A 15,178-nucleotide genomic window follows, 5' to 3' on the forward strand; every position below is an offset into this window, starting at 1 on the left:
TCCTCTACGGTGCTTGGAGGACGTTTGGTGTAATCTCTCTTAAGTCGGCTCAAGCTAAGTTTCTTCCCTGTGTTTGTCTCCGTTATTATCTTTAGTTTATAATGGGGACTGACCAGTTCTCATCCCCCTCTTCCCTATCCAGGGCCTAGCTCTAGGGATATACAGGGCTTAGTTTTCCTGTTCAGCGATTGGTGAGGAACCAGTATAGTGAAAGTAGGGGAGATAGGGTGATATTAGATCAGCCTAGGGGTCTCCACTTCCCATTTCCCTAGTGTTTGAGCTCCCTTCCCCTCATCCCTTAAGTTGCACTTAGTCTTTCTCTCACCTGCGTGACAGGAGCGGATTGGGAACAGCGAATGATGAAGTGTGGGAGGGAGGGGGACATTTAATGATGAAGTGAGGGGGGGAGGGGATTGCAAATGAGGGATGGAGGACTACAAATGATGAAGTGAGGGGAGAGGAGGACTGCAAATGATAAAGTTAAGGGGTATGGGGGACTGCTAATTAGGGAGGGAGGGGGACTGCAAATGATTAAGTGAAGGGGGGGACTGCAAATGATGAACTGAGGATGGAGGAACAAAACAGAAATTGAATTGAAGGTGGGGAGTGGGGAGAGCAAAAGAAGACTTGGGGGCTGGAGGAGAGCAAGTAATGACAAATTTTGAGAGTGGAGGGAGTAAATGATGATGTATTGAGACTGGAGAATGGGGGACAGTAAATGATGATGAATTGAGGGTGGGGGACAACAAATGATGAATTGGGGTAGGGCAGCTAATAATGATAAATTGAGGGTGGGTGGGAGTAAATGATGTACTGAATGTGGGGGAGAGCAGTTGATAATGAATAGAGGGTGGAGGTGGGAGAGGGAAGTCATGACATAATAAATTGGGGCGGAGGGGGGCATGTAAATATAATGAATAGGAGGAGCGGCAGCTACAGAGTAGGGGCATTGAGGATGCAGGAGTGTGACTTTCTTTTTTTGGGGGAAAAATACAGGTTCTAATTAATTTATATATTTATTGGGTGGGAAAGTGGCTATTTATAGTCAGTGGGGGAACTGTGGTAGATTACAATTTATATTTCGAATGGTGGGTTGCATAATAACTAATCATATATTAACAGTGGGTGCACGTATGTATTCAGCTGTGTAGAAGAAGGGGAAAAAGTGGGGAATGTGCTCTGGAAGCAGTGCTCTAGATAACTGGGTGTTATTTTCTGGAGAGACGAGTCCTGGCTGGAAGAAGTGATGGCGGTCTACACTGGATGAAGAAGATAAGCAAAGATGAAGGACTTCAACTAGAGACGTCACTGGTGAGTCAGTGTGTTACCTGTACCCTTACACTATACACTGTATACTATATACAGAGCTCCTGTGTATAATATCACTGGTGATTCCTATATTACCTGTACAATGTATACTATATACAGAGCTCCTGTGTATAATGGCACTTAGTATTGTGTTTTTTTTTTATTAATGATCAGTATTGTAATATTCGGTCACTATGTGGTGGTAATATGTGATCTGGTCATGGTGTGACAGTATTTCCTCCTTGTATGTGGTATTATTCAGTCTCTATGTGGTGATAATATGTGATCTGGTCATGGTGTGCGGTATTTGTCCCTTGTATGTGGTATTATTCAGTCACTATGTGGTGGTAATATGTGGTCCAGTCATGGTGTGGCGGTATTTGTCCCTTGTATGTGGTATTATTGGTCATTTTAAAAAAATGTACGTGACACCTTCCCTTAAAGAAGTTGTTCAGTACTTTTTTCAATTACTCCAATGTATTTGGGGCACTGAATCAAGTGGTGCAAACACACAGGGCAGGTAATTATTACACTGACATGTTTACATTATGATTTGCAACTATTGCAATTACAAATTCATGTATATGTATTAAGGTCAGTATTGAGTCATGGGGTTAATTATTAATTATTCTTAGTATGACAGCTTTTTGCCTTACAAACATAGGCTGACTACAGCATAACATACGCATGATTTATATCTTTCATGCACACTTGTGACTCATGACTTGTGGCAGGTATACACGGATCTGTGATCCATTTCTGCCCCCTCTTCTCCCTGCTTACATGTGGTTTGCATTGCACTGTTTGTGAGCCTATATCTGGACCTCGTTCTAACTTTATGAGGAATTTTTCTCTTTTTCTGTTGTTCAAATGAACACAGTCTTTTTATCATGTCTGTATGATTAATGTTCAATAAAATCATGGTTATTTCTAATATTGCAATTGTTTTGATCTTTTTATGACTCTAAATCTGTGCTTTGTAGGTATTATATTATATGAGTCTTGATCTATAATGAATTTTGCTGCCCTGTTCTTTTTTCGGTTCAATGTATTTTGCATGTGCCCATAAGTGATTTTGTAATTACTTTCAGTTGTATGTATTGCCTGTGTGCGGCGCTATAGCTGGCCGCTCACAGACATCACATGAACCCCAGCAGCAGCCGGCTTTTTCTTTTGCTGATGTCACGTCAAGTGAGGCGTGACATCAGTGACATGGTCCCCTCAAGGGGGCCTGAAAATTTTGCCAGTATGGGGCTCAGAAATTTCTGGTGGCAGTCCTGCACCCCAGCCAGCAAAAAGGCCAGGTATGGAGATCTGTGGTAGTCAAACACCATGGTAGTAAAGCCAAGACCAAATCATGATGTTCACTTATAACTTTAAGACGGAGATTCACAGGTGCGAACAGTTTATCCAGTGGACAGGCAGCAGGGGCGTCCCCCTGAGCCTCTGCAACCTCTTTCTCAAGGTCACAACTTATAGCAGCAATAACTACCCCTTTTTGTAGTATAGAAACCGGTTCACAATTTTCTATACACCCAGGAATACAACGAGAAAAGGCATCCGCCTTAGTGTTCTTATTCCCCAGCCTGTACATCACAAAAAAGTTGAATCTGGTGAAGAACAATGACCACCTTGCCTATCTAGGCGTCAGATACTTAGCAGATTCTAAATATAAAAGATTTTTAAGATCAGTGATTACCATGACCAGATAAACTGCCCCTTCCAGAAAATGACACCACTCTTCAAAAGCCCACTTTATTGCCAAGAGTTCCCGGTTGACAATGTCACAGTTTTTCTCAAAAAAAAATAGTTTCTTACAAAAATTTGCACATGGACGCCATTTTCTAGGAGATGCACTCTGCGATAATACAGCCCCCACCCCCATCAACTTCTACAATAAATGGCTGAGTAACGTCAGGCAGTATAAGAATTGGCAAAGTTGCAAAACATCTTTTCAAGGTATCAAAAGCCTCTCGGCCGGACTGGACCATTTGGAAAAGTCCGTCCCTATCCTGGTCATATCCGTCAGAGGTTTGGCCACTACTGAAAAGTTTTTTATGAAATTACGGTAGTAGTCGGCAAAACCCAAAAACCTTTGTAAGGCCTTTCAGTCCTCATGACGATCCCAGTCCAGTACCGCCTGGACTTTTGCCAGATCCACGCAAAAAACAACGATAAAAAAATAGCCCAGTAAAGGGATCTCCTGAACTGAGAACGAGCTTCATCCCTGTCCCTAACGCTAGGAGCTCCCTAGATATTCTGTCCCTGAATTACTTCTGATGGTGAAGACGCCGGGGCCACGTACCTTGCTGAATTCCTGAATCAGCCCTATGTCTGTTCTCCTCCCCACTAAGGGAAGTGGGGAGTAATATATGTATGAATATACACAAACCAAACTAACAAGGAAGGACATACAGGGACAAATGAATATATCAATCATACAAATATGCACTCACAGACAACAGAGAGGAACACAGGGGAGAAAAGGAAGGAAAACTAAATAGGAGAGGATGAGGATTTGCACACAGCGGAAACACCTAGCAACAGTCAAAGATAGACACACCAAAATGCCTCTACCAATAACCGACACCTCCACTCCACACCAGGCAGTATGAAACTAAGTATATGTAAGAGAGGGGTGTGGCCAATACTGAACAGCTGAGATCATTCAAGCAGGAAAGGTTCAGAGACTTTAAGCTGAACAGTTTTGCCCCTGCACTGCTAACAGAAACCTGCACTGTTTAATATGAAGCAGAAAGTGCTTCTGATCAGTATAGGAGTATGTGAAATCAGACGCTGCGGTCTTCTAGCCTTTCTCTGTCACGATTAATCCATGACTCCCCCAATAAGACAAACGAGAAAACAAGACTAAAACACAAGACCTTCACAGCCGTCTGCACATCATAGGGGAGATCTCATGACACCTCCTCTCCATCTACCTGATGATCCTCAGAAACATGGGGATTTTCTTGTTTAATGTCCTGTGGAAGAAGCGGACTGGGACATCTCTCTGGTGTTGTCCTCCTACTGGATTGAACTAGAGGAAACACATACAGGGACTGAATTTATCCTTTACATATAGATAGGACTAAATACGCATGGCCTGTCTATTACCTGGTGATGTGAGGGGCTGGGAAGCCTCCATCATGATGTCCTTGTACAGATCTTTGTGTCCTTCTAAATACTCCCACTCCTCCATGGAGAAATAGACAGCGACATCCTGACACCTTATAGGAACCTAACAAACACACAATGATACAGTCACCCCTCCGATCCCTTCATAGTCCCAGCATTCCCAGCAGTGTCACCTCTCCAGTCAGCAGCTCAATCATCTTGTAGGTGAGTTCTAGGATCTTCTGGTCATTGATGTCCTCATGTATCAGGGGGTGAGGTGGAGTCCCCGTGATTGAGCTTAGGTTTCTTCCCCATCTCACAGACACAGGGGCCTGACAACGCTCATTAGAGGTCTTCTTCACTACTGTGTAATCCTTGTTATGGAGAGACACATTAATAAATCTCACTACAGACATTTCCAGAGTCCTCACCTCTCCAGTTCTGTGCATCTGTTATTCCCATAGATAAGAATGATGTAATGTGACATCATCAGAATCTCTCACCTCTCCAGTAAGTCGAAAGAGGATCTTTAAGATGAGGTGTAATATCCTCTCTGCCATCTTCTCCTTGTCCATATCAATTCTTGGATGGTCAATCAGGAAATTTCTCTTATATAGAAGATCTCCGCTGAGTGCATCCACTATTGTAGGGACCAAAATAGGAAGAAGATGACGATGTAACATCATAAACATCCCATGTAATAACACAATTACAGGAGATAATAAGGGAACATATGAGCAGACAGAGCGTGTAGATGTTGTATTCTCAGATCGTATAAACTGGAATGTCATAAACATCACTCACTTGCTGCACTCGTGACTTGGATGTGACTGTAAAGGGGGACTCCACTTCTCACAATCACTTGTCCATTCAACTACCACAATAGGTTGAAAATGAGCTAAGCACACCCCACAGTCATCTCACATCCACACCACAATTCCACACTTCACGCAGCCACCACTTGCCATTTTGATAGGCCACCAAGACGCCTGCCATGGGTTGCACACTAGCTTACATGCACAGCTAACTTTTCAAAGCACCAGATAGGTACTTCTTGGACTTTGCCATACACTGGGTAAAAGACGAAGCTATACTTTTCGTCTTTGATGTGGGTGTGTATAGAACAGCAAGGAACAAACTTATTAAACTTTAGATTTATTATATAATATATATATATATATATATAAAAAATAAAGTACAGTGCTTAAAAATCTGAAAAATAAATAAAATAAGATTTACACACAAAAAAACAGTACAAAATTAAACTATGTGACAAAGTCACTGGCATAGTTTTGGAGGGGAGATATGTTTCACTGAGGCTATTAGCTTCAGTGATGTTTCACTGAGGCTATTAGCTTCAGTGATGTGAAACACAGAAGTTCTCCTGCATATTAGGTGCAGAGAGGGTTAATGAGCTAGGTTTACAAGGGCATGTTTTATATGTGGATGGCTAAGTGCAGGGAGGGAAGCCATCCACCATATCTCCACTCCATGGAGTGGTTTGGGCTTTAAATAGCCAGCCTTTACACTCAGACGTGTTCAGTGTGTGAAAGCTAGCTCCTAAGGGAGAGGAGCTTCTGTTTGTGCTAACCTGGACCATATGCTGTTTGCTATCCCTGAGAGGCCGGAGCTGGGCCGAAGTAAGGACTGTTTGTACCTTTTGTTTTCCTGTTATGCCAGAAAGGCTATTTTTATGTTTCCGCTTGTCTGTGTCCTATGCTGGGTTTTACAAGAAACCACGTAATTTAAAGAGACAATGCCTTATACCTACCTCCAAGTGCAGCAGAGCGAGAGACTTTACCACAATGGGTTCAATACAGAAACTTATGGATTGAACCTTCTGGTGGAGGAGATCATTGCTGAAATTAGGACAGATGTACAATTCAGGTTGTCTCTCCTGGATCTGACAATTAGTTTTTTTGGAGGAGATATTGTAAAGGGTCTCAGGTGAGAGGAGGATGGTTAATTGTATGCACAGACAGATGGTAGAAACACTTTCAATTATATTTCTGTGGCTTCCCGAGGCTGAAAATTCTGTCTGCTTTAACCCCCAGAAGCAATTATGTCTCCCGATTACAGATATATCCGTGGATGCTGTTTATATCAGACTTCTGAAAATATGGCATCGAAATATTGCATTTCCATTATGCCATGTGATGCTAGAGACGTCCAGTCTGCCTCAGGGACAATCATCTTCACCTTTTGATGTAACACCTATTTGCTAATGAGGAAGTACAGAGTAAGGTTAAGTGCACACGTAGCGTTTTTGATGCGTTTTCGCAGCGAAAACGCTTGGTAACCGGTCTGTCAGCTCTTGCAATGGCAATTCTGATGTGCTGTGCACATGATGCGGAAATTTCCGCTCAGGATTGCCATTGCAGAAATACTGTAACAGCAGCATGTCATTTCTATGCAGCGTTTCCCGCCCATTGATTTTAATTGAACCGCAGCAAATCCGCAGGTATAATATTTATACCTGCGAGTTTGCTGTGTTTCAATTAAAGCCAATGGGTGGTGAAACCTTGCGGAAACGCTGCGAGTGGTACCCGGGTCGGCAGAGGAGGACTATCACTCCTCTCATCCGACTGCCGCTCCCGCTGATAACAGAGAGAGCGGCGCGGCTGAGGGGAGAAGTAGTCTCCTCAGCCGAGCCGGGAACCACTCGCGGTAAAGAAAAAACAACAAAACACTATTCTCACCTGTCCGGCGATGTCCCCCGGCGAAGTTATCCTCCCAGCGGCCGACAGTACACTGCCAGGAGCGCGCTCGCTCCCAGCAGTGTACTGTGCTGCCATGACCAGCGGTCACGTGAGCTCTCAGCTGAAGATCAGCTGAGAGCTCACGTGACCTGACTTTACAGCATCGGAGCTGCGTGGGAACATTCTCGAGAATGTTCCCACCGGTACTGGTGCTGAGGTCACCAGGGCTGATCAGCTGATGAACCCCAGTGACCTCTCTCCTGCAGCAGCATGTACACTGACAGGAGTGATTTTACACTCCTCGTCAGCGTACATGGCTGTCTTCTACAGCAGTGACATCAGTGATTGCTGATGTCACTGCTGTAGAAGTGACCCGGATCACCGAGGGACAATCGTGACGGCGGTAATCGTGGACTACATTGTGACGTCAGACAGGTGAGTGATATGGTTGTTTTTTATTTTACCTTTTTTTTTCAGGAGATGAAGGATTTGGGGACTGAGAGTATAATAAAAAAAAATTTTAAAACCGTGTTTTTTATTTCATTAAAATACTTTATTCTGGCCGTGTATTTATTGAAAAAGCAGCGACCACTTTACTACGCAATTAGTAATGGGGGCGTCTTTTAGATGCCCTCCACTACTAACCTGGGCTTCATGTCAGCCGCCAATACAAGGCTGACGTGAACCCCAACCCCATTATCCCACAGCTACAGAGCAGTGAGAAAAGCGGTGGCAGATTTGGTGCATCTTATGGATGCGCCTTTTCTGGGACTGCTGAGGGGTGATATTATTAGCCGCGGAGGGGGCTAGTATCCATGGCCCCTTTCCTGGCTATTAATATCATCCTGCAGCTGTCTGTTTAGCCTTTTCTGGTTAGATTTTATAGGGAACCCTAAGTAAAAAAAAATTCTAGGGTCCCCCTGTAATCTAGCCAGTAAAGGTTAAACAAACAGCTGTGGGCTGATATTAATAGCCAGGGAACATTTTTGGCTAATGGCCCCTTCCCCGGCTACTAATATCAGCCCCCAGCGGTCGGCTATCCCTCTGGTTATAAAAATGACACGGGAGCTCACGAACATTTTTTTTTTTTAATTTTAGGCTCTGTGCCCACGATCCGGAAGTAGCAGCGCTTTGGACGCATATTTTTGCTGTGTCCAAAACGTTGCATTCTATTGAACGCAGATAAATCCACATGTGTTCACTGAACCATACGGATTTATCACATTCAATACTTTCTAGTGGTCAAAGTTCTGTTAAGGAGACTAGCGACTCCGCAAGAGAATTTGACATGGTGCGGTCATGAAAGATGCATCGGATGTCAGTGTCCACGGGTGATTCGCAGGCTCTGATGTACGCATAGCGGTGGACATGGGATTTCTAGAGATCCCATCCACTATACTGTAACATCTGGACGCTGCAGGTTTGACGCTGGATAAACACACAGCGTCAAACCTGCAGCGGCTCCTGATCGTGGCCACGTACCCAAAGTCACCTGCAACATGTCAATTTCTGCAGCGGACACGCTAGTTTCCACTGCAGATTTTGATGGATTGAAGTGTCATTATATGCGGTGGATTCACATGTACCGACAACACAAGTGCGGCATTAGAACACCGCGTTTTGGACGCAGCAAAAATACGATGTGTCCAAAGCGCTGCTTAGTGCTTATTGGGGGGCGACGTAGCGGCTAACGAAACAGCTGTGAGCTGTTAATAATAGCCAGGGACCATGTTAGCCTAATGGCACCTTCCTAGGCTAAAAATAGCATCTCACAGCTGCCCCAGAAATTACATGAATGGGAATGCTAATGAAGATTGGGTGAATGGGATTAGCTGACACCCAGCTCTTTTGTTTGGTGATGACAAGGTGTCTATCAGACCCTTTCATCACCAAACCTAATTAAAATAAAGAGTTAAATAAACACACAGACACAGAGCAAACACTTTATTTGAAATACAACAGACACATTCTTTAATCATTTAAATTAACCAATATACTCACCCCAATTCTGACGGAAATCCAAGGGCTAAAGCAATGTCCCACCAAATAACTTTATTTAGATCCAAAAAGCATTCATTGATGTACAAAAACGCTTAAAAAACGCATAAAAAACCGCGGCAAAACTGAACGTCTTTTCCACAGCGTTTTTCCTGCCAAGGAGATGCAGAAACGCTGCAGAAATTTCTGCTTCAAATCCTGAACATGCGCACATACTCTAAAGGTTTGTTCTTCCACAAACTGACAGCTACTTGCTAATTTATTTATCTACACACAGAGGAGGAGGCTTTAGTGATGTAGAAAATTGATTTATCTGATCTTGAACACAATTCATAACATGAAACATAAGTTGAACTGCTGAATAAGACATCTCCTCCATGCTCCCAATCACTGGCTATGTCGGTCACTGCATCAGCCACTGATTGGCTGTAGAGATTACGTATGTTAAGACTGACCAGGTAATTCAGACACTGGCGGGGAACCCAAACAGTGGTGGCACAAGAGTTGTGGGGGATCATTAATATGACTATTACTATTTGTATTATTTTACAGTAATCAGTTTTTTATTTACATCTACTAATAAATCCTATATATTTTAGGCCACACACACACAACAAGCAGTTTCTTCCTTGGACTCTTCAGCTGAATACGTTTCTCATAGACTCATCTTCTATAACGGTAATTCATATCCCATTTACCGACTCTGGAATCAGCATTAGCAATACTGCAGGAGATATTCATTACACGTGACATGAGAAATAACTACTTCATGATGAGGATAACCTCTTCATTTTTACTACGGTTCTATAAACATCTCTGGTCAGGGTCTGTCACTGACTACATTACTACCAGCCGCCTATATGAATGTTAGTGTGTATGGGGGAGTCAGGAGAGAGAGTCATCAGCCAAATGATCGTTCAGCCAACACTTATCTAATGTGTATGGGCCGTTAGTGTTACCCTGACAGGCAGGGATAGTACACCGCACAGTAGTGCAGTGCATCACCTGAGTGATATCATTTGTTTACATGTTGTATGAGTGTCATTGAAGAAAGTTTAAAAAAGGTTTTAAGTGAAAAAACATCACAGTTTTAGCAAAACAGAAAGAAAACATCCCAAATCTTGATGAAGACAGAGAGAAGGCATCTGAGTTACCCAAGAGATAGATAAAGCCTCCTCCATCTTATCTCACAGGAAAAATATATCTTTGTACTGTGTTATCCAGTAGATAGAAAAATCATGAAAGCTGAGAGTCGGTTGACGGAAAAGATGGTAACAAATGTAATATAAACTGATGAAGAGACCGGAAGAGTCTGGATAGAGGCTATTTGTTCCCATCTTTTCAGTCATTAAAGGCATCAACTACTGAGGACTCTCAATTATGATTGTTATGTGATCGGAGGTGCACAGAGGGGGAGGCCTGTTCCCATCAACACACCCACAGGGGCCTAACAATGGGTACCTAGAACAGCGTCATTAAGAATATAAGGTGAAGAAAAAGCTAAAATACAGCGACATTGTGTAAAGAACTAACAAGTTCTATTTCTGGGATAATCTGTCCCCAGAATGTCTCCATTACAATGTACAGCCCATACCACAGGTAACAGCCCCTCATACATCTATAGCACCAGCCCGGGGCCACATCTCCAGACTGGGGAAAATGAACCAGGAGGTCAGTGCTGAGTCTCGGGGTCATCTGCATCAAGAATGGGGAGAAGTGAGCATTTATTTATTAGCCAGTGGGGTGGGTGGTACTGTGAGAGCCGGAGTTGTTTCTCCGTCCTGACTCAATATTGTTTCTTGTTATTGTACTTTGCTCAAAGAGAAGCCTGTGATCAGATAAGAAGGTCTTAGGAATGTCTTCGTTTAAAGACACAGAAATAACAGACTTAGGCTATGTGCCCACGATGCAGAAATGCTCCGGATTTTTCCTGAGAGTTTCTGCATCTCCCTGGAAGAAAAAACGCATGCGGATTGTACATGTGTTTTTCCTGCCAGGGACAAGCGGAAGTGAAGCGTTCTTCACATGCATTTCCCCATGCGGGTTGACAAGCGCTTTCCAAGCGATTTTAGCATCACTTGGAAAGTGCTTGACAACTTGGTCACACTATATAAATCCATGCAAACGGCATGGATTTATATAGTGTGACCAAAAGAATGGTAAAAAATAAAAAATAAATATATACTTACCTTCTGATGGCCCCTGGAGTCCTTGTCTCTGCTTGCCGGCAGCTCGCGGTAGATTTAAGGACCTGCTGACCTCAGCGTCGTGTGACCCGTCACTTGACTAAATGACGTCAGCGTTGGTCCTTTGGTCTACCGCGAGTTACCAGCAAGCAGAGACAAGGACACCAGGGGCCATCAGAAGGCAAGTATAATATTTTTTTTTTTATTTTTTTTTTTACAGGTTCTATGGCACCCGGGTCCGGAGGAGAGTCTCCTCTTCTCCACACCCGGGTACCATCCGCACATTGAAACACATGGATTCCACATGTACAGATGCAGTGATGCGAAATCCATGCGTTCCAATGCAAGTCAATGGCGGCGAAAACGCCACGTTTACGCAAAATAATTGGTAGTGCTGCGGATTTTTCCGCAATGATGATCCGCAGCGGAAATTTCAGCAGCATGTGCGCAGCACATGCGGATTATCATTGGGGAACATGGCCGAACTTCTACCAAGCGTTTTTTAAGCGTTTCTGCAGCAGAATTGCGGCTGCGGAAACGCTTAAAAAACGCATAATGGGCACACAGCATTAGAGAAAACATAGAAACGAAACCTAAGTGAGAGACACACATAGACTTCAGTAGCGTGTAAACAGTATTATCTTTAGCCAATGAGATGTATGTATGCTAATGCCAGCACAGATGTAGAAATAAGCTGAGTCAATTAAATGCTACAATGAATGTCCAAGAAATGTCTATATATACGTGACCGATGATGTAATAAAGAGAGCTTATCCCTGATGCTCAATGTATCAGCGTGGCTCTTCTGTGCACGTATTTGAATTTTATAATTTGATTTGGACCAGGCACAACGTCTCAGAACATCCCACATTTTGTGGCAATGACAAAACCTGGCGCAACGAACAGGGACTTGCTAATTGAAAGGACCGCTGATCCAAACATTTTGCTGGTGCCTAGACAGATTGACAAATCATAAAAGCTTCAGTAAGGTAAAAAGCTTTATTCTTACACTACCTGAAATTGTCTTTCTCTTAGTTTCCAGTGTGTTTTGGGTAAGTGTGTCCACAGATCACTCGCTCTGTTCATAGTAAGTGGATCCACTATTGTTAGACAAAGAACCCTGATGAGACCTTGTTTACAGTGTTGAATTCCTGTGTTGTATGTTTTATGGGGAGTGTGGATTTGGCATTTCACTGGTGATCTGTACGTGGGGTTGGATTGTAGCGATTAGTTGATTGTACCCGATGGAGACAACATTGGTGATTGTAGGCAGCAGACTTTTGTATTGCTAAAGAAACCCATATGATTCCGGTCTTAGACGTAGGAGCTGATGGTTTTCGTCTAATTATATATAAGTCAGGCATGGAGTGACAAATCAGAAAATCATAGCGAGTGTGGTAAGAGTCCCCGCTGGTTTGCCTCTCTAGAACTGTATTCCTGTTTTTAAAGAAACAGAAGATGGGTAATCTGTTCAATAAGGGGCAGATTGAGCATGGTAGAGGTGCTGTTAAAATTGGTGAAACAGAAAGAGCAGAAATTTGTACAGAAAATGCATAGGTTTTGTTCAGTGTTTGGCTGTCCACCGGGTCGAAGACTTGATGAGGGTTTCTGGAAAGTGTATTGAAGGAACAGCAAGGTTGTTTAAATGAAGGAAGAAAAGGATGAAGGAAGAAAAACATGTTGATAAGTTTTTATATGTGAAAGTATGTAGCAAAGATCGCGTTTATCCTCCTGCTGCTCCCAGTTTAACTCCACCTCCTTACGTTGTCTCTGAAGGATGGACATGTTGTGTATGTAGGAATCAAAATCCAGATTGGGTGGAGACCTGTTGTGTATGTGGTGCCCCTGTTGGCACATAGGAACCATTAGACCTCCTACTCTAAGACAGGATTGTACCCTTTTGTTAATGCCCCACAATCCATTTGCATAGTGTGGCCCCCCTGGCTGGTGCCCCAAGTACTACGCCCCAATAAGTCTCGGCCATGTCCCCCATGAACATCATGCCTGTATTGGATGGAACTAACACCCCTTCAGACCCTGCCCTGCTCTCCAGTTCCTCCCCTGACAACCCAAAGGATGCATCAGTTATAAGTCAGTCTTTTGCTGCCATCTAAGACTCACTAGGACAATTACTCAGTCAGGGTGGGCAGCTCACCTCACACACTAGTCTGGGGACCCGATAATATAGAGCCCCAGGATGGTGTGTGGCGTCCCTGGAATCCTAGTGAAATGCTACCCGTGATGAGCAGAATGCCAGACCCTGAAATGGTTCCCATGCCATTTGTTAGAGAAGGTAGAGAAAATTAGAAAGGCTTTCTCCTGTTGTTGTCAGAATTTAGAGGACCTGGTGTCAGCAAAAGCAGGGCATACTTTCTACCCACTTGTTGTGGGGGCAATAGGGGCCCCACCCGCAGATGATACTTCACTAGATTTGGGGAAGCAGGATGTGAGAAAAGTCACCCAGTGGGATCAGAACAGGTTAGCTTCCCAGTCATCCACTCTTCATGATATCCAGCAGGATGACACAGAGTCAGTAGAAAAATATTATACCTGGCTATTGCAAAAATAGCAGGATTTGGGATATGAGAACACATCCGAAGTCCACACTTGTTTACTGTCCTGTGCCTTTGTTGAAGGTTTAAAGCCCGTGATCAGAGAGCCACTAATAGTGTCTAGCCCGGACTACCGAGTAGTTTGTCTCCTAGATTCAGAGCACAACGTGATAACCCCCTACCCTCCTCCCCCAGCGGGAGAGTCAGGGTCTCATTAAGCAGTAAATGCTGTGCAACTCCTGCTGTATAAGTCTGCTGGAATTGTTTTAACAGTCTCTCATGAGGCTACTGGCATTGTTTTTCAGTACTGCTTGACATCTCAGAATTCAATGTGCCCACCTGATAACATCATCATTCACCTTTGCACTATTCTGAATCCAGCCACCTTGTTGCTTCTGGAGGGGGGTGGGAGTGGTAGTGGTAACTTGGGTGATCTGCTAGTTGACCAACAACCGGAATATGACTGTGTAGAAATAATGTCCCATGGGGGAATTTCAGTCATGCTACCAATGTCCCACTAGATAACCCAGGCCAGGAGCTCTTTGTGGATGGACAGCGGTATGGCGTGGATGGCCATTTCTACACTGGACATGCTGTTGTTTCCCTCCATGAAACCATAAAAGCAGAATTGCTGCCCCAACACATGTCCGCCCAGAAAGCTGAACTTGGTGCCCTAGAAAAAGCTTGCAGACATGCTAAAGACCAAACTTCCACCAATTATACAGACAGCCTCTATGTTTTCTCGACTATGGACCTATATGGAGAGCTTGATCTTTCCTCACAGCGGCAGGAAGTCTATCAATAATGATAAATCCGTCCAGCTTGATGGAAGCCCTACTTTTACTAGGGAAAGTTGCCATAGTGAAAGTCAAATGCCATGCAAAGGAATTCTCAACTACAGCTGAAGGCAACCACCTGGCCGACCAGACTGCAAAATCTGCAGCTTAACAACCAAGAGACAACCTTGCCGGGGTGGCTGCTGCACAGGTGGACCCTGCTGCGGACCCACCTGTGACCTACGACCTTATCCAGAGGCTACAACAACAGGCTGGTGTTGAAGAGTTTGCCAGATGGCAAGAGAAGGGAGCTGTGCAGTCACCAGAAGGACTACGGCACGTGGGGTACAAAGTTTGCCTTCCCCGACTTCTGTATCAAATGATGGATGAAGCCACCCACGGCACTACCCACAAATCAAAGACTGCCATGCCAGATCTCGTCCTTCGCCATTGGTATGCTCCTGGGTTCAGTGTCACTGCAGCTAAACACGTTCAAGCCTGTCTGGTCTGTGCGCTCAACAACGTGGGACACATCACCAAGGCGC

General features: G+C 44.0%; 1 protein-coding gene across 3 annotated transcripts in view; it reads right to left on the reverse strand.

Annotated features, from left to right (window-relative positions):
- LOC141271908 (uncharacterized) overlaps window positions 1-15,178 on the reverse strand; it is a 44,876-nt gene that overhangs the window by 11,280 nt on the left and 18,418 nt on the right. The window contains exons 2-5 of one of the 3 annotated variants that reach the window (XM_073682135.1): window positions 4,926-5,062; window positions 4,617-4,796; window positions 4,423-4,546; window positions 4,248-4,345 (exon numbers count right to left, since the gene is read on the reverse strand). The exons of 1 other annotated variant lie outside the window; for it this stretch is intronic. In XM_073682135.1, coding sequence (XP_073538236.1) covers window positions 4,248-4,345; window positions 4,423-4,546; window positions 4,617-4,796; window positions 4,926-4,997 — 474 coding nt within the window. In that variant the 5' untranslated portion in view covers window positions 4,998-5,062. The remainder of the gene's footprint in view (window positions 1-4,247; window positions 4,346-4,422; window positions 4,547-4,616; window positions 4,797-4,925; window positions 5,063-15,178) is intronic. One more of the 3 variants, XM_073682140.1, reaches the window with a different exon arrangement.

The sequence above is a fragment of the Phyllobates terribilis genome, unplaced genomic scaffold (genome assembly GCF_046119375.1).
Source record: "Phyllobates terribilis strain yellow unplaced genomic scaffold, ASM4611937v1 Scaffold_5__5_contigs__length_657084704, whole genome shotgun sequence".
Lineage (NCBI taxonomy): Eukaryota > Metazoa > Chordata > Amphibia > Anura > Dendrobatidae > Phyllobates > Phyllobates terribilis.